At 43.7% G+C, this 19,617-nt stretch overlaps 1 protein-coding gene across 1 annotated transcript in view; it reads right to left on the reverse strand.

The window, feature by feature from the left end:
- Window positions 1-19,617, reverse strand: part of LONP2 (lon peptidase 2, peroxisomal) — an 805,754-nt gene that overhangs the window by 681,104 nt on the left and 105,033 nt on the right. Inside the window, exons 3-4 of the mRNA XM_086945449.1 lie at window positions 16,410-16,541; window positions 1,570-1,692 (exon numbers count right to left, since the gene is read on the reverse strand). Of these exons, the coding sequence (XP_086801575.1) occupies window positions 1,570-1,692; window positions 16,410-16,541 (255 nt within the window). The remainder of the gene's footprint in view (window positions 1-1,569; window positions 1,693-16,409; window positions 16,542-19,617) is intronic.

Here is a 19,617-nt window from a genome sequence, read left to right on the forward strand (position 1 = left end):
ACTAGAAGCGAGAAACATGTTGACCACACCATTTGCACTTTAGCCCTGGTCCACTCTGGGAAACCATAGTCCCCATGAGCACCGGCTATCCTTGATTTTACTTTGGCAGAGGACCACCAGAATAAAATTGCTTTCCGGTACCTTGTGCCACATTTTATCCTCACCCACACTATCTACTCTGTCCTGGCCCCTCACCCCCACTTCACCCATAGGCAGTTGGATAAAAGATCTCCGATAAAGAGCCCCTCTTTGAGGTGAGCCCGTTGGGCATTGCACCGCCTGCCCAACGAGGAGCATTGCCGATGATGAAGCATGACACTTGCAAGGGTGTGTGAGGCCATTATATCCAACAAATTAGATACCCAGGGGTTGTCCTCCATTGAGCACTAACCCTTTTTCCCTAGTGACCCTTTCCTTCTTCATTCCCTAAGGAACAGCCCAGTCATCTCTTTTGTTGTCTTCATATCTGGGGCTACGACTGTGGCCGGACCTTCCATTCCCTTCTCTTGTGAATGGTAATCAAAGCCCTACTGGATCACAATTGATCCTTGTCTTCCCCTACCTATTGTTACACACTAACCAGGTTTGTGCAAGTAGTGGAAATGAGGAAAACAAAAGCAGCTTACTTTCACACTGAGCCTTATAAATCACGTAGAGTATGATGAAATAGATTACCAATCAACATTGTATACGTATCTGCTCAGAAGCAGAAAACAAAAGAGGAAGAGCATAGAATGTTGATGGGCTATATTATGTTGAATGTTCTATTTGTTTTAGGACTTCACATGGTGATGTATGTAGCTTTTAAAGTGCTGCTCAGAAGTAGGTGAATAAAAGGTTATGCATAATGCTAGTCTCCTTGTCTTTAATTAAATCGCAATTCTCTATGCATTTAAACTTTGAGAATCAACATTCTCTGTGAACTCTCTGAAGTCCCATGTTAAAGGTGAACGTGCCCAGACATTACCAGGTGTCTCCAACTTGCCCTTTCCTCTTACTAACCTGTGCACTTGTTTCAAAGATCATGAGGGAAGGACTTACTTTCTATACCTCACACCCCTTGTCCCATAATCCACCCAGAAGCAAAAAGCAGGCAGTTAAAGAGAGAAGAGCAGGTCCAGGGGTCAGTCCTGTGATGTCACGGGTAGTAAAAGGGTGTGTGATTACTTCTGCTACCACTCATAACTCAGTGAATCAAAGCGTTGGCTTGCTCTTGAAGGACATAAATCAAAACACATCTGAATTGTTCCCCTTTTGCTCATTAAAAACCACTTCATACATATGCAGCTTTGTGAAGAGAACGTCCAGAATAAAAAAATCTGAAAACTTTCTACTGATTACAAACAGCTGATAGATTCTTTATACGGTCTGTGTAACATACTAATTACATAATCATTTCAGGATTCCACTTCCTTTTTTCCTTTAAATCTCAGCTTTTCACTTCTTCCTCCATTTAGAGACAGATACAAGATACTACTGTGACAGGGACCTGGACCTTCAGGGAGAGAACTAAATCAGCAGAATGACAGTTTCGGGTGTGAATCAATGCGACATGAATGCTAATCATACCGTTTTGTCATCATCCTTGTTTGATTTTCTGGTTTTTTGAAGCAGCTTCAGACCTTCAATTTGCCTCACAAGAAGTGGGATCGTCATCTTGAAACGCTCTTCAAGACCAACAGCATCTAAAACCTTAAAGCAGAAAATAGCTGATAAACAATATTTCTCAGTTCTACCAATATACATAAACAGTGAACACTTACTAAACATTCTACATTTGGAAAAATGAGGAACACCATACACAATTGAAGATTCACACCCTAAAACCGTACCAGAAAATCTATGAATTTAATAGATTTATTGATAATTCCACTAATAATATGCACCCTTCAATGCATATGCGTTCAATGGCCACCAATCTCCACTAAGAGCCATACAGTTACAAGGAGATGAGAAGATTTAATCGTAATCGAGAAGAAATTCACCAAGGACCAGGTTGTTAGCCAGCCTCCTATAACTAGACAACTTACAGTGCCTTCCATCACAATCCCACTCATACTAAAGGAGGTACGCAGATTCCACTCAATTATCCATGCCTGAAACGAACCATAACAGGTTAGGGGAAATGTGCATATGAACATTCATTCCCACATATGAAGAATTATATTTGCATAGGGAGAAATCCTTCCTTGCCAGAAGAAAAGGGGTATTTTGAGCACTTTCATAATAACACAACTTACACCAACTCTTTTTAGGTGCATGTTTAGAAGTGAAGTTAAGGTGGGAAAATATTGAAAATGTTAGGGATTACTCACAAAGTTGAAATAACATTCTTATAGGAATACGCTTGCTCCGTTCCCAAGAAGGTTTTTAAGAAAACATTAAATACAGCCATCTCATTCCCCCCACCAGCAGTGTGCTGAGAGGCGCGTTTGCAGAATGGTGGAGAGAGGGGGAATAGCCTCCGACCACCTCTCAGCGATTCCCCAGTGTGTGGCTTACTGGAGGTAACATGAGGTCTTGATGGTACCTAAGAACCCTCAGCAGCAAGTTGGACTTCATCCCCCAACCAGGAGCACGCCAGGAGGCGCATTTGTAGAGGAGAAAGGGGATGGGGCCATCAGTGAGTGGCTGGCTTTTAAAAAACAAAATTAGGAAGGAGGGCCGCGTGTCCCCCCCTTCCCTGGACCATTTTGGGCCCCGTGGACCCCATCCCTCGAGGCGTGACACTTTAAAAAAAATTAATAAAATGAAAGCGGACGGGGGCCGCGTGGTCCCATTCCTGGGCCAATATCAGTCCCTGAGACCCTATCTCCTAAGGCCTGGCACTTAAATAGAAAAAAAGTATAATTCAAAGGGTGGGGAACCAAGTGGCCCCCATCCTGGGACATTTTAAACCACATCCCCGGGGGCCAGGCATTTACATAGGGGGCCTGGCACCTTCGTTGGGGGCCGCGGGGAGCCTGAAGGCCCTCCTGCGGGAGCCGTCATTGCTTTGAGACCCAGGGAGCTACTAACATGCAGCTTCCTGGATCTTGAAGCAATGCCTTTCTGCTCTCACTTGCTGAAAGCAGAGCACTTGTTTGCTATGGCTTGGTGGGAAGCCATGGCAAACTGCAATGTCCCTGGGGTGGGCACCCCGGGACAATGCTGGAGCCGGCCCTGGGGGTGGTGGTTCCTAGAGCCATGCAGGCCTCGCGGCCCCCCTCCTTTGTTAAAATTTGCTCCGTTGTGGTGATGGTCCCCGGGGGTTTGCAACAGGCCCCCTTAATTATTTTACTTGTGTCCTGGGAAGGTAGCGGCCACTGGGGAGGCCCTACTCCCTGGCATTACTAAATAAAGAAAAAATGTGTGTCTCGGGTAGGTGGCGGTCCCCGGGGCTGTGGGGTTCCATGAGCCCATCCTCCCACCATATCATTGAAATTAGCCCTGGGGAGGTGGTTGTTCCAGGTGCTGGGGGGTCCACGAGGCCACCCCACATAATTGTAATCAGTCCCGGGAAGGTGGCATCCCCGTGCTGCGGGTTGGCAAATTCATAATAAAAATGACCGGGGGAGGTGACAGTCCCCGGGGCTTTGATAAGCCAGGGGTCCTAGGGACCTGGCCTACACGAGGATTATTCTAAAGCAAGCGCTTGCTTTTTTTTCTTTTCATTTTGACGTGGATTTGCGGATTGTTGGACTTGGCCCTTTCCACCCACGAGTCAATGTCAAAACAAAAAAATGAAGTGCTGGAAGCCAATCAAATTTTAATAGGATCCGCAAGTCTACTGCAAGGACTTGCATCCCCAGATATCTATATATTTTTTGAGTTAGATATCTCAAAAACTACTGAACAGATTTACACCAAATCTCACACAGCATACTTTTTGGACCAACATCTAGCTTTCTGACAAATTTGGTGTAATTCGGTTCAGTAGTTCGGGCTGTAGTTGTGTTAAACAAAAATCAACATCCCCACATACTTAAAAAAGAGTTACATTCATTTTTGCCCCCCCCTTTTCTCGGCCCCCGCTAGATGGATCACCAAAAACTTTCAACACAGCAGCTGAACCAAAAGGGGGACGTTTTGTGAAAATTTAATGGAGATTCGTTAAGTGGCGCCAAAGATATTGGCAAAACAAAAAACAGTTTTTCCTATTGAAACTTTGGTCCTATCTATATGATAGCCAGTAGGTAGTTATAGTTAGGACCAATTTTTACTACAGATGAAGTGCTTTTTGTTTTGCTAATAACTTTGAAACCGTTTGACGACTGTTAAAAAAAAAAGTGGCCTACTTTGCTTAGTTCTGCATGGAAAGTTTAGGCGCGATTCGTCAAGCGGAGGTCAGAAAACGAATTTTCCACTGCAATGTCCATGGGGATTATGCAATTTTTAGACACAGATTAAGGCCAAACCACTGAACGTATTTGCACCACATTTGTCACAAGCTAGCTCTTGGTCCAGAAACAGTAAGTTTTGTAATTTAGTGTAAATCTGTTCAGTAGTTTTGGAGTTATTAAGGAAACAAAATGTTGTATATCTAGGGACGCGGATCTTGAGTGGATACCTGCGGATCCAATTATATATTACTTTACGATAAAACGTTCAAAGTAAAAAAAATAAAGGTTACAGGGATGTTACAGTCAGGTTCACATTTTACCCACACAAAACCATAGAAATTCATCAGTTATAGTTACACTTACCTGAAGAAAGTGTAACTCATGCCGTTAAGTAACTTCTTCTATGGTACTGTGTGGTTAATCGTGAACCTAACTAGAACATCTCCGTAACCTTTGGTTTATTCAGTGAATCAATGTGCGTTTCAATATCTATCTAGCTATTTATCTAGATATATATATATATTCACTGAAAAAAACCATAGGTTTCAGGCCTTATATAGTTAGGAATTAGCATATAAAAAACCATTGAAATTGCTCCTATATAGTTAGTTGTACTAACTATATTTCGCGCACCCGCAATCCACTGCGGATGATGTCACATATTACATCATTCATGACATGGTCAGAGACATCACTGATGACATCACTGATGACATCTCAAATGACATCACTGATGACATCATCCAGTGACTGTGTGTTTCTGTAAAGTTTAAATATGTTTTACATATTGAAGAATGAGTGGATGTATAAGTGTCTGGATGAAGGATTTAGTAGGTGCGTGACTGACTATATGAGTGAGTGATTAAATGTGTCTTACTGAATGCATGGGTTAGTGACTAAACTGTCTGAATGTGTGCATCAGTATGTCTGTTGTTGTGTAAGCTGCTGCATGTGTTGATCAGTAGCTATATCAGTGGCTATATGGGTTATTGATTGGTTGTCCAAGTATTTGTATGGGAGACTGAGTGTGTGTGTGTGTGGCTGGCTGGGAGGTGTGTGACTCTGTGCAGATCAATGTGTACTTGCATCAGTGATTGTATCAGTGATTGTATAAGAGAGTAAGTATGTGTTAGTATATGTTTGAATAAGTAAGGTGTTGTGTGTATAACTGTATAGATGAGGAAATGGAAGTGTGATTGATTCTTTACATGACTGACTAGGTGTGTGAGTAACTCCATGGATGAGTGGCAGTGTGTGAGAGTTTGCAGAGGTGTATGAGTGCATATGATAGTGTTGTTTTGATGAGTGACTGTATGTATGAGTGATTGTATGGGTGAATGAGTGGATACGTGTGTAGACCTAGGAATCAGTGAGTGCCTATGTAGTAACTGGTATTGGTGTGTCAATGGTTTCAAGAATGGTAGTCTGTATTTAACACTGGGTGTATCAAAGGTTATACTAGAGTGTGAGGAGGTGCATCGTATTATCACATGAATGATGACATCAGTGATGTGATCAGTGATGTCAAATGAGATGCCATCAGTGATGTCATTTGAGATGTCATCAGTGATGTCATCAGTGATGTCACTGACCATGTCATGAATGATGTAATATGTGACATCATCAGCAGTGGATTGCGGGTGCACGAAATATAGTTAGTACAACTAACTATATAGGAGCAATTTCAATGGTTTTTTATATGCTAATTCCTAACTATATAAGACCTGAAACCTATGGTTTTTTCAGTGAATTTGCAAGGTTTTTTAAACGCTAATTCCTAACTATAGAAGGACTGAAACCTATGGTTTTTTCAGTGAATTTCAAAGGTTTTTTAACTGCTAATTCCCAACTATATAAGGCCTGAAACCTATGGTTTTTCAGTGAATTTCAAAGGTTTTTTAATTGCTAATTCCTAACTATATAAGGACTGAAACCTATGTTTTTTTCAGTGAATTGCAAAGGTTGTTTAAATGCTAATTCCTAACTAAATAAGGCCTGAAACCTATGGTTTTTTCAGTGAATTTGCAAGGTTTTTTAAATGCTAGTTCTATTAGCGGATAACGTTTAAATATGTTAATATACTTGTGGGACCACCTGAGCAGCCCTAGGGATCCGATTTTTTGACCGGAGCAAGATGCTCTCTGATTGTGCCGTATTTCTTGCCTTCTGCCCCCCCGATTGTGCCTTATTTCTTGCTTCTGCCCCCCTGATTGCGCCCTATTTCTTGGCTTCTGCCCCCCTGATTGTGCTGTATTTCTTGCCTTCTGCACCCTGATTGTGCCATATTTCTTGCCTTCTGCACCCCGATTGTGCCGTATTTCTTGCCTTCTGCTCCCTGATTGTGCCGTATTTGTTGCCTTCTGCCCACTAATTGTGCCGTTTTTTCTTGCCTTCTGCCCCCTGATTGTGCCGTTTGTCGGGCCTTCTGTTCCCTTATTGTGCCGTTTTTCGTGCCCCTGCCCCCCTGATTGTATTATCTTTGCCAGTGTTTGTTCACTGCTGGTATTGCTTTTTTGCTGCCGTTATTGTCTTTGACAGTGTTTCTTTGCTGCCGTTATTGTCTTTGACAGTGTTTCTTTGCTGCCGTTATTGTCTTTGACAGTGTTTCTTTGCTGCCGTTATTGTCTTTGACAGTGTTTCTTTGCTGCCGTTATTGTCTTTGCCAGTGCTTGTTCGCTGCTGGTATTATCTTTGCCAGAGCTGTGTGGGCTGTGAGAGCTGTGTGGGCTGTGAGAGCTGTGAGAGCTGTGAGAGCTGTGTGGGCTGTGAGAGCTGTGTGGGCTGTGAGAGCTGTGTGGGCTGTGAGAGCTGTGTGGGCTGTGTGGGCTGTGAGAGCTGTGTGGGCTGTGAGAGCTGTGTGGGCTGTGAGAGCTGTGTGAGCTGTGTGGGCTGTGTGGGCTGTGTGGGCTGTGAGAGCTGTGTGGGCTGTGAGAGCTGTGTGGGGGGTGAGCTGTGTGGGCTGTGAGAGCTGTGTGGGCTGTGAGGGCTGTGTGGGCTGTGAGGGCTGTGAGGCCTGTGAGAGCTGTGTGGCCTGTGAGAGCTGTGTGGCCTGTGAGAGCTGTGTGGCCTGTGAGAGCTGTGTGGCCTGTGAGAGCTGTGTGGGCTGTGAGAGCTGTGTGGGCTGTGAGAGCTGTGTGGGCTGTGAGAGCTGTGAGAGCTGTGAGGGCTGTGTGGGCTGTGAGAGCTGTGAGAGCTGTGTGGGCTGTGAAAGCTGTGTGGGCTGTGAAAGCTGTGTGGGCTGTGAGAGCTGTGAGAGCTGTGAGAGCTGTGTGGGCTGTGAGAGCTGTGTGGGCTGTGAGAGCTGTGTGGGCTGTGAGAGCTGTGTGGGCTGTGAGAGCTGTGTGGGCTGTGAGAGCTGTGTGGGCTGTGTGGGCTGTGAGAGCTGTGTGGGCTGTGGGAGCTGTGGGAGCTGTGTGGGCTGTGAGAGCTGTGTGGGCTGTGAGAGCTGTGTGGGCTGTGTGAGCTGTGTGGGATGTGAGGGCTGTGTGGGATGTGAGCTGAGTGGGATGTGAGCTGTGTGGGCTGTGAGGGCTGTGAGCTTTGTGGGATGTGAGCTGTGAGGGTTGTGTGGGCTGTGAGAGCTGTGAGGGCTGTGAGCTGTGTGGGCTGTGAGAGCTGTGTGGGCTGTGAGAGTGTGGGCTGTGAGAGTGTGGGCTGTGAGAGTGTGGGCTGTGAGAGTGTGGGCTGTGAGAGTGAGGGCTGTATGGGCTGTGAGAGCTGTGAGAGCTGTGAGGGCTGTGTGGGCTGTGAGAGCTGTGTTGGCTGTGAGAGCTGTGTGGGCTGTGAGAGCTGTGTAGGCTGTGAGAGCTGTGTAGGCTGTGAGAGTGTGGGCTGTGTGGGCTGTGAGAGCTGTGTGGGCTGTGAGTGTGGGCGGTGAGAGTGTGGGCTGTGAGGGCTGTGAGAGCTGTGTGGGCTGTGAGAGCTGTGTGGGCTGTGAGAGCTGTGAGAGCTGTGAGAGCTGTGAGAGCTGTATGGGCTGTGAGAGCTGTGAGCTTTGTGGGATGTGAGCTGTGTGGGCTGTGTGAGCTGTGTGGGCTGTGTGAGCTGTGAGGGTTGTGAGAGCTGTGAGGGCTGTGAGGGCTGTGAGCTGTGTGGGCTGTGAGAGTGTGGGCTGTGAGAGTGTGGGCTGTGAGAGTGTGGGCTGTGAGAGCTGTGAGGGCTGTGTGGGCTGAGAGAGCTGTGTGGGCTGTGAGAGCTGTGTGGGCTGTGAGAGCTGTGTGGGCTGTGAGTGTGGGCGGTGAGAGTGTGGGCTGTGAGGGCTGTGAGAGCTGTGTGGGCTGTGAGAGCTGTGTGGGCTGTGAGAGCTGTGTGGGCTGTGGGGGCTGTGTGGGCTGTGGGGGCTGTGAGGGATGTGGGCTGTGTGGGCTGTGAGGGCTGTGTGAGCTGTGAGAGCTGTGTGGGCTGTGAGAGCTGTGTGGGCTGTGAGAGCTGTGTGGGCTGTGAGAGCTGTGTGGGCTGTGAGAGCTGTGTGGGCTGGGAGAGCTGTGTGGGCTGTGAGAGCTGTGTGGGCTGTGAGAGCTGTGAGGGCTGTGTGGGCTGTGTGGGCTGTGAGGGATGTGAGGGATGTGAGGGCTGTGAGGGCTGTGAGGGCTGTGAGGGCTGTGAGAGCTGTGAGGTCTGTGAGAGCTGTGAGGTCTGTGAGAGCTGTGAGCTCTGCTTCTTTTGCGTCTCGCTCTACCTAGCACAAGATGAATGCCAACACTTCCTGGTTAGAAGTGTTGACAGCCAATGGGCATGCTGCTTTCCTGTGAAAGGCATGCTGATTGGCTGCCACTGTCTGTCAACACTCCAAATCAGTGTTGGCAACCATCTTGTGCCTCGGTAGAACCAAGGCACAAGAAAGCAGTGAAACAAAGGTGCAAAACACGCAAAGGGGGCAGGGTAGAAGCACCCTGACCCCCTAGGCCTGCTCAGGGGGTCCCACAAGGCCCCCCCCCCAAAGAAATTCGAAAAATCGCGGGGGTACACGCACCGTACGCTCACATGTGCGTACCCCGTGATTTTTCCCCCAAAAAAATTGAGGGGGGCCTAGGGGGGCCTTGTGGGCCCCCCTGAGCAGCCCTAGGGGGTCAGGGTGCTTCTACCCTGCCCCCTTTTTGAGTTCTACACGTTTGTTTTTCTGCTTTCCTGTGCCTCAGTCTACCGAGGCACAAGATGGCTGCCAACAATTTCTGTTTTGGAATGTTCACAGACAGTAGCAGCCAATCAGCATGCAGCTCGTACTCGGGAAGGTACCGAGTATAGTAAGCTTACGTGCACTCACGGTGTCCCACCCATAGATATATAATTTGGGAAAATTGAATTTTCTCAACAACTACTGGAGGGATTTTCACCAAATATACAAAAGGCACTTCTGCATACCAGGCTCTACCATTTTGCCAAGTTTGGTATAATTCCATTCAGCCGTTCGGGCTGTAGCCGTGTCTAAAGGTCCTATGGGAAATTGCATTGGACTCAATTTCACATTCAATTTTCTCAAAAACTACTGGAGGGATTTACACCAAACATACAAAAGGCACTGCTGCATACCAGTCCCTACCATTTTGCCAAATCTGGTGTAATTCCGTTCAGCCGTTCGAGCTGTAGCCTTGTCAGAATGACCCTATGGAAATTAACATGGAGAAAAAACACGTTTTGGGACCCCCTTTTTTCTCGGCCCCCGCTTGACGAATCCCCCCGAAACTTTCAGGGAAGGAGCGCAGCGAGGCAAATTTAAGGAAAATTACAGGCAGATCCCTCAATCGGCGCCAAAGTTATTCCCAATAGAATGTTCGGAATTTCCTATGGTAACTAGGTCCTAACTATATATACCTACTGGCGACCGCCAGTAGGTAATAAATACATATATATATATATATATATATATATATATATATATATATATATATATATATATATACACACATACACACACACACACACACACACACATAGATATAAAGTGAGTAGTGGCTAATAACTTTGGTGTTGTTTGACAAATGTTCTTGGGGTGATCCCTCAAGCTGGGGCCAAGATACGGGGGGAATGCAAAAAAAAAATTCCCAAGCACTTTCCCATAGCATCTTCAAATATATACACATACACACACACAGATAGATATAAAGTGAGTAGTGGCTAATAACTTTGGTGTTGTTTGACAAATGTTCTTGGGGTGATCCCTCAAGCTGGGCCAAGATACGGGGGGGATGCAAAAAACAAAAATAAATTCTCCAAGTACTTTCTCAGAGCATCTTCAAATGCTACCGCTAAAACAGCTGAACAAAATTACACCACATTTTGCAGAAAGCTAGATTTTTAACCCAGAACACATGCTGTTTGGGATGTGATATGAATCCACTCAGTAGTTTTGGGGAAATTAAGGTTTCAAATTCATGGCACATTGTTCATTTTTAAAGACTATTTGAGATGAGGCATGCATGGGTACCTGTCCCTGAAGTTGCAGATGACCCCCAGAGGCCCCAATCTCCCCAGGAGCTGGTGCGATTTTGTATGGGATCCCATCTATGGGGCCCGAAGCCAAGTGTGGGGGATGGGCACCACCGTGCACCCACCAACTTGCGATGTGCTGCTCCCAAACCCAGTGAACGGTATGCACACACCCTGCCCACTCCATGGATGTTGCCGGCTCCTGCTACCAGCAAGGTACTGTGCTGGAACTATTAAGAAAACAACATTTTAAAAATAAAATAAATCTGCGGGTTCCCCGGATGAGGAACCACATGGCGGCTCATTAAATATGCACTGCACTGCACTACTGCCCAGCAATGGCTTTCTTTTTAAATATTTTAGTTTTAGTGGTGTACCAAGAAGGGGTAGGGGGCACCACCAACTATTAATTTAATTGTTGTCTGAGCTGTAGGGATCACAGGCCCTATGACCAACCCTAAGCCTCAGACTGCCAAAGGACATGCGTGGGGTGGGGGGGGCATAGTTGTGTATGATAATAAAATATAACTCATGTAAAAAAAAAAAAACAAGATATTCACTGATAAATCCAAAAGGTTGAAGTGACGTTGTAGTTTTGCATGGTCTTTATATAAATGAATGCTCACAAATTTCACATATTAAAGTGACGTTAAACTTGGGTAAAAAGGCCAGCTAAAAAAACATTTTAAACTCAAACACAGAAATTGATCCGTTATAGGTAACTGAAGTGACTGTAACTTGCACCATTGCAATACACTGCTTACAACGTCACATAATACATTACTCATCTCACGACATGTTCTATGACATCATTGATAACATCACTGAAGACATTTGAAATTATATCATTGTTGACAACACGGTTCATAGCAAGAGCTCGAGTTATAGTTACTTCAGTTAATTGTAACTGGTGAATTTCAGTTGATTCAGGTTCAAAATCTTTTTTTCAATTATATTTTGACCTAACTATTTTTTCAGTGAAAAGATTCATTAATAAAAAAATTTATGATGATGGTGTATGACTTTTCTTTCTATTATGGTATATGTCCTGACCTTAGATGTTAACTGTGATGAAGTTCTGTATTTTAAAGGGTTTTGCACGTATTTCTTGTTGAGAATGATTTATGATTCTTATAATTCATGGATAGTTTTTAACTGTTTTTTGATTTGTATGTATAAAATGATATGGTTCTTTGTTTTTATGTATGTATCTTTTATGGCTAAAGCAGCCGAAATAAAGATTTTAATTGAATTGAATTGAATAAAAAAAAAGAAGTATACTTTTATTTAAACAAAAATAAATGTAAGCAAAATAGTACAGGCTGGTACCGAAAGATAGGTGGTTCCTTCTGTTGTAAATTAGAATCCTATGGTCCTCACTCACTGCAAATTTTTTGTCAATTACATCTCAACAAACCTATGGACCCACACATGCCAACCAGATGCCAAAAGAGACAGCACCGGCCAGTAAACAGTCAAATGTTTTAGGGCAGAAACCCAACATTTTCTGCTATACGCTAATTTCTAATAATGTCATTAATTTAATTGTGATACTTTTGCTCTTCTGTCCCGCACTCTAAAGTGGCCTAAGTGACATGCATTTCTAATAAAAAATGTAAATAAAGTTATTAACTCTCACACACATATAGGTACTCTCAGCCTCCCTACAAAATGCTGCTAATGTCTACGGAGAAGACTTGTATGCCAATTAGAAATAATACATTAAATAAAACGCAATTATAACTAGTTATAGGTAAAAGAATTCCAGTTCCATCCCATTCATTTGTATCATGGTTATTGACTGTATTAGGCATGTGAAGACTGGCGGTCTTTGAAAGGTTGTACCAGTAGTGCTTATTTAGATACAGTAGTCCTAATCTGAGTATCTCGAAATGCGAATAAAAGGGTTTACTTCAAAGAACAGTGCCCTGTGCTGTGCCAATAGCAAGAAACCTATGTGCTTAACAACATTTTCCACGCTGACAAGAAGGCTTTTTTATTTAAATGGCCTAGCAAGATTCACATGGAGCTAAAGACCCTGTTATCCCTTCTGTGCTGCAGCACAGCAGAACGTCCTTATGCCAAGCCCCATCATTTTGGGTAATTTATAAATAATCTTTGGTCTAATGCAAAGAATCAGGAGTCATATCGCCTGTAGCTGCAGATCTGAGAATAATATTTTGATCTAACCAATAAAGTTAAGTGGGTTCAACAAAAGTCCCCTCTTCATACATTACATCATATTACATTCCAGGTCTTGTCTGCACCCAACCGGAGGGATGAGAACTACCCATTCAGTCGCTCCAGCATTATTCGTTTTTTATGCGGAGGGATTTCTGTAAGGACGGCCTCATAATCTAGAGACATCCCACGCCTAAACAATATGTAGTATTCTGAGTTGTATATTTATGTTACTGTATTTCACTGCATCTAGCTGCTCAGCCAGCGTGAGTGTTCCATGTGAGAATGTTGGTGTGATTGACATGTATGGAATGCTTGGGTGTTTGGTATGAGAGTTGGCAGTTAAGATGGGCTGAGCAGCTTGGAGGCTGCTCCTGGTGGGGCTGCTTGTTCCAGCATATTACTTCCTATCAACTTATCTATGGCTGAATAAACCTACTTTACTACTCTTCTACATCTGCCTCGGCTACATCATTACATGTATGTATGGACCAACATACTACATTATTTTTGGTGACGATATGGAGTCTTTCCTGCGCAAAATAGGCCTATTAACAAGAGCTGGGAGTATCCTGCAACTTTTGTGGAACAAGCAACAAGCAACCAGTATCTGAAGAAGAAATTCATCATTTACGCGAGTAGCCCCACCAGTGTCAAGAAAACCAGACAGCCCAAGATCAGTAGTGTCATCTCATCGCTGTTTCTTTAAAAAGAAGCTGTCAGAAGAGCCAACTTTACAAACAAGGTTTTTGCGGAAAAATCATCAACAGATCTGCCTACGTGACGCAGAAAAAACAAAACCTGACATTGTGCCTTGAAAGCAACAATCTACATCTTCTGTCTACTGAAGCAAGCAGTTTCAGCAAAGAACGTGCCCTTGAAACCAAGGTAATCGGTTATTTTCTGATTTAAGAGACTAGTGCTTTGAAAAGACTTTGTTTTTACTCCAAAAGTCTTTCGTTTATCTCAAGTTGTTGGATGTGTTACCATCTTTGTGTGCGAGTTCTTGTCTGCTCTAGCGCTGATTGTCGCAGCAATTTGAACTGTGTGCCAGCACCCCGGCCGTTTCAAGAAATAAGCTTTTTCTTGTGGGAAATGACTGTCCTTTTCATTGGCCGTATTTGCTGTTTGCTCAGCGGTAGAAAAGCGTATTATATTTTCTAGTGTGACGCTTTAAATATTGTGTAATGAAAATGTCTCTGCTTCAGTCAAGCGGCTAACTGCTCATTTCCTACCGGTATTTCCGTTGGTGTGGAGCTCTTTCCCTTTCTTCGTCCAGCTCGATATGGTGACGCAATCGAACCTTGCAGGAGGGTTCAGTGAAGGGTACGCGTCACGTCAGCACGGCAGCAGCTTGTTTCCACCGTGAGCCACCCGGAGCAACATGACGAGCGTGCCGCCATCTTAACCATGGAAACGTAGTCTGCTCTTTGCAACGTGGTGCAAATCGTCACGGCTCTGACTGGAAGTAGCAGTGCACATCGAACTTTCAATTGCGGATCATTTCTGCTGTGTTGAAGTGAGAAGTTCTTCATTTTGGTTACAAGCGCTTCATTTTGGGGATGATTTCTGTGTGCTTCAGTTCCTGCAGCTCTGGATTCTTCGCCTATCGCTTGTGCACATTGAGCATGACTTCGGCTGTGCGCAACATCGGCTGCGTAAATTTTACATAAAACGGCTGTGATAATTTATTTTCAAAGACTTTGGCACTACTTCGGCTGCGTTTATCTGTTTTTCGAGACACTGGCACTGTACCATGTTTCCAGTTCCTTTGTGAGTTCTCCGCCAAATCATTCATTATTTTGTCAACATCTGACATTACTTGCTGCAAAGTTCTTTGGATTGTACCTTGGTGGAGTTTCTTCAGGACTGTCATTAAATCGTTTTTAGATGGCCTGTCCATCATCCCGGTGACAGGCACACCTATGACTGTGGTTAATTTATGTGCATATTTTTAACTTACAGTGTGTTCAATTTTGAAATGTATAAGAAATGTGTCATTTTACTTATGTTGGGTTCTCTCACCCTTATGTCTACACTGCATTTACGCTTGTGTCACTTTTCATATGTGAGTTCTCTCACCCTCATCGTTTAGGGTTCTCTCACCCTCATTTATGTGTTAAGTTTGGTTCATGAGTTCTCTCACTCATGTCTGCCCAAAGATTTGTTTAAGGGTTCTCTCACCCTCATTTGCATCATTGTATCCCTGTTTTGGGATGGGGTTGTAATCCTATTTCCCCTCATGGTTTTACCATTAGTTAACCCTCATGTCTGGGTTATTGGGTTTTAGTCTTTGTTTAGGACTTTTTCCTTCTCTACCTGTGTTGAACACCTTGTTGTACGTTTATTGCGTGCATGTCGCACTGTGCGAATTTCTCTTTTGTGCCCTGTGCATCACATTTCTATGTGCTGGTTTGACACATTGTGCTGCACCTGTTCGTGCCGCGTGTGTTTTGGGGTTTTTTCCTCTTAACATTTTCGTTATGGGTAGCCCCATATTTTCTCAGTTCCTCTCATGAGGAGTGGAATTTTTGCCACATTGTGCTGCACTATCTTGTGCTGCGTGTAATCTTAGGTATTTCCTCTGTTACACCTTCATTCATGGGTAGCCCCATATTTTCAGTGTTCCTCACTTGAGGAGTGGAATTGTTTTGCCACATTGTGCTGCACCTTCTAGTGCTGCGTGTGTTATTAGGCCTGTTCTTTTTAACACCTTTGTTTATGGGTAGCCCCATATTTTGAGTGTTCCTCACATGAGGAGTGGAATTGTTTTGCCACATTGTGGGTTTGTCCCTCGTTACACCTTAGCTTATGGGTTAGTCCCATGTCTTCTTAGTTTCTCTTTTGAGGAGTGGCCTTTGGTTGCCACAGTCTACCTTCGTGAAGATGTTTTCTTCATTCTAGGTCTTTCTCACTAGCCTTGTGAGTAAATTTTTCATTTATCTTCTTTTTCAATATTAAAGGAGGAGGATAGTGTCAGTGTTTGTGTTTACTGTCTCTTTCTTCCTTCTTTATCTCGTTTGTCTGTTTTCCCTCTCGTGGTGTGGTTTTTCCCTCATCCCTGGGTTTACGGATTATTATCACGAATTGTATTTCATTGTCTATAGTTTTCCTCTTCGCTGTTGGTTTCCTCTTCCTTTTCTTTTCATGAGGGAGAGGATAATGTAGTATTCTGAGTTGTATATTTATGTTCCTGTATTTCACTGCATCTAGCTGCTCAGCCAGCGTGAGTGTTCCATGTGAGAATGTTGGTGTGATTGACATGTATGGAATGCTTGGGTGTTTGGTATGAGAGTTGGCAGTTAAGATAGGCTGAGCAGCTAGGAGGCTGCTCCTGGTGGGGCTGCTTGTCCCAGCATATTACTTCCTATCAACTTATCTATGGCTGAATAAACCTACTTTACTACTCTTCTACATCTGCCTCGGCTACATCATTACATGTATGTATGGACCAACATACTACACAATAGTACCACATACCTGAAGCTTTTCTTTGTTAGTTGTACGAATGACCGCGGTTACGACATCTGGCAGTGCTTCCCTGGGGAGGTGGTCCAAGAGACGTCTCAGTTTGGCCACCGCAGGAACAGATATGTCCAGCATTTCAACAAGCTATGAAGAAGGTACAATATGTATTCAGCATCATTAACAGTTGCATTTTCAGGCGACGAGTAGAAAATACAGCACTCTTGCATCCACTTAATTTCATAATCAATTTAATATATTACCAGTCTTGTAAAACAAGGCCCCGTATATGCAAATATGCTATATCTACACAGATGTCCCCTTTCCTGTCAACGGGGAAATTCAACAAGTACCGTTTTTCCCAAATGGACACTGCATTATAAACTCGTAGCAATGCACTAAGTCCAAAAGTGAAGATTTATGGGCCTTGGTCACATTGCATTCACAATAAAACTGCACGTTTGTGTTCTGTAAACAGTACAAGGGAGAGCATTGTCTGAACACTGAATCCATCTTTTAAAGATGACTTACTTCAGGGCCCTCCTTTGCACCCTCCCTTCACCAATGTCCGTAAAATGCCATAAAAGGAAGCAAACAGTGGAACATTAGCAATGAATACTGACAGGATGGCAATGAGGCTGATCGGGCACCACTGCCCAGATCTAGGCACCAAATGGATTAATCAGCTTTTAGATTATGTTAATCATCCTTATAATGCACAAACACCAGCTTTGAGGTCTGTAGGATTACCAGACAAGGAGCTTAGGGCCAGCAGAAGCCTACCTTTCCTTTATGACCTTCTACCTCTTCTAGAGAGTGGTGAGGACCTCCACATAGTGGTAGGACTGACCTGGTCACTTCAGAAGACAGAAGCAGATCATGTGCTTGGGCTCACCGTGTGAGTTAGATAGGGTCAGGCACTATGGTTGATTGAGGAGTGGGGAGCCTGGGGCACAATATGGAAAGAGGTAGTGTGAGGAAATGCCCAGTGGGCGAAAGAGAGTGAAGGGGAGTGAGAGAGCAGAGGGTGGGGCAAGAGAATGTGGAGGTGCAAGATAGTGGGCAGGGCTAAGAGTGAAATTGGACTGGGAGCAAGAGCAAGATTGGACAGGGCAGACAAGGGGAGAGAGATATGACAGGGAGTGTGTGTACATGGGCTGAAAGTAGACACCGGAGCTTGCTAGACCTAAAAGAAGGGAAGATCCTACGGAAACTAACGAAACTGTCTCAGGCTGTACCGGTACAAGCTCTCCGCCTCGAGGTCTCATTAACCAGCTCCTATGCCAAAGGAATTGCCAATATCATCAGGTGGGCATACAACCTCCTCCATGCGGAAGAAGGAACGTTTCGATATCTACTTAAAATAGAAACATTTGAAAAAGAATCGTCGAAACATGTATTCTCAAGAAATGTTTTAACTGCTTTTAAGATATCCGATGTTAATAATAATTTGTTACAATCATGGACACCTGCTCAGCTGAAGCTCTTTTTAAAACACTTTACTCCAAGACTCAGTTTTGACCTTGACTCTCAGAACTGCACTAAATTGCCTTTATATAAAATGTCGCAGAATCTATCGTTTTTAAGATAACACAACAGTATATTAATGTTAATTTAAAGCATGGGGTCAGGAGATCGATTGTGCTGCTCCGATTTGGGATACTTCCTGTAAAAACAGTTACATATAGGTGGCACCCAAAAGAAAAATCAAGTTTTATCTGTAATCTGTGTAATGGTGGAGAGCAGGACTTGGACCATTTGTTGTTCACTTGCCCAAACGCGACAGTGGTAAAGGCAAGAAAAAGGTTTTTACAACCAATCTATACCAAATGTAGAATTAACTTTATACAGGAATTCATCATACTATGTAAGCATCCGCCAAACGAGTTTGTCTGCTACAATTTTTACACATTTTTAAAACCTTTTTTAACTTTGCATTAGAATGAAAACCTTTCTTTCAACAAAACGGTTTAAAATTGTATATTATGTATGGAATATTTGTGGTTCTTAGTGGAGAACCAAATCAAATAAACTTGAAACTTGAAAAAACTTGAAGCTTGAAACTTGACACCGGGGGAGAGAATAGATGTGACAGATATAGGACAGATGGGACAGAGAGAGTGGAAAAGGATACAGGAGTGATGGGAAGTGATGATCCAGTGAGTGATAGGAGATGCTGAGAGGAAGTCGGTTTGGTCAGTCAGATATCACCCATGAAATTTAGCTGAACTAACTGCAAACGAATGCAACAAAGTGTGTGGGGACTTAATCTGCAATGTACAGCAATATTTCACATATTTATAATCATTTTAAACTTTCACTGATCTAAAATTGGTGGCTCATAAAAATGTGAATGGGTGCCTACAATATCTACTTAGAAGCCAATGGCTCCTGTGACAAAACTTTAGCACCTCAGGTTAGGACACCTTTCATTGGAACAAAGGTAAATAAAACGGGATTGTACGTTTGACATTCCGAGTACAATGATCCTTCTTCAAACTGAAGTGTTACAATGGTTACGATACAAACCGGTAAAAAACAGTGTATAATTTCTCACCGGGCTTGCAGATCAATACAAACCTGAGACCGTGGCATGTGAATAACATTTGATATGGGAGTCATGACCTTTTCTCATCATCATAGGTTTTGACAACTTAGCATTACCTTCTCACCCATTCCTCGTCCCATTTCTGACTATATTCATAAGGCGAGCAAGGCCTCACCACAGTCACCTCTACCAAGCAACTCGTAAAAAAACAAGTATTTACAATGCAGTCGATCTCGCCTTTGGGACCTTATAAGTATTTAGCTATGCAGCACATTAGCCTGGGTTCTGAAACATCTTCTGTTCTTTAAAATGGAGGGAAAGTAAGCACCAAACTGCGTGACACGCCAGGTATGGGAACACACGGAGAGAAATATTGCCTTTCAGCGGAAAATGGTATATTACAAAGCTCAGTTTTTAATATAACATCAGGGCCTTCCTGAAAATACAAGATTTGAAAAAAATATTATTGTCTACGGGTGCTCGTGGAAGACAATTTCTATGGACTGGAATCTAGAGAATGCTAAAGTGATTCTGTTCTTTTATTGACCTCAGCTTGTCGTTTTCAATCGAAAAAGTTAAATAGAGGTAGTTGCCAGAAAAATGTAAAAAATAAAGTCTCTCAGTAGAGAGCAATTCTGGTATTTTACTGCCCTCTGCTGGTCTTTTTCTATCAAG

The sequence above is a fragment of the Lissotriton vulgaris genome, chromosome 12 (genome assembly GCF_964263255.1).
Source record: "Lissotriton vulgaris chromosome 12, aLisVul1.2, whole genome shotgun sequence".
NCBI lineage: Eukaryota > Metazoa > Chordata > Amphibia > Caudata > Salamandridae > Lissotriton > Lissotriton vulgaris.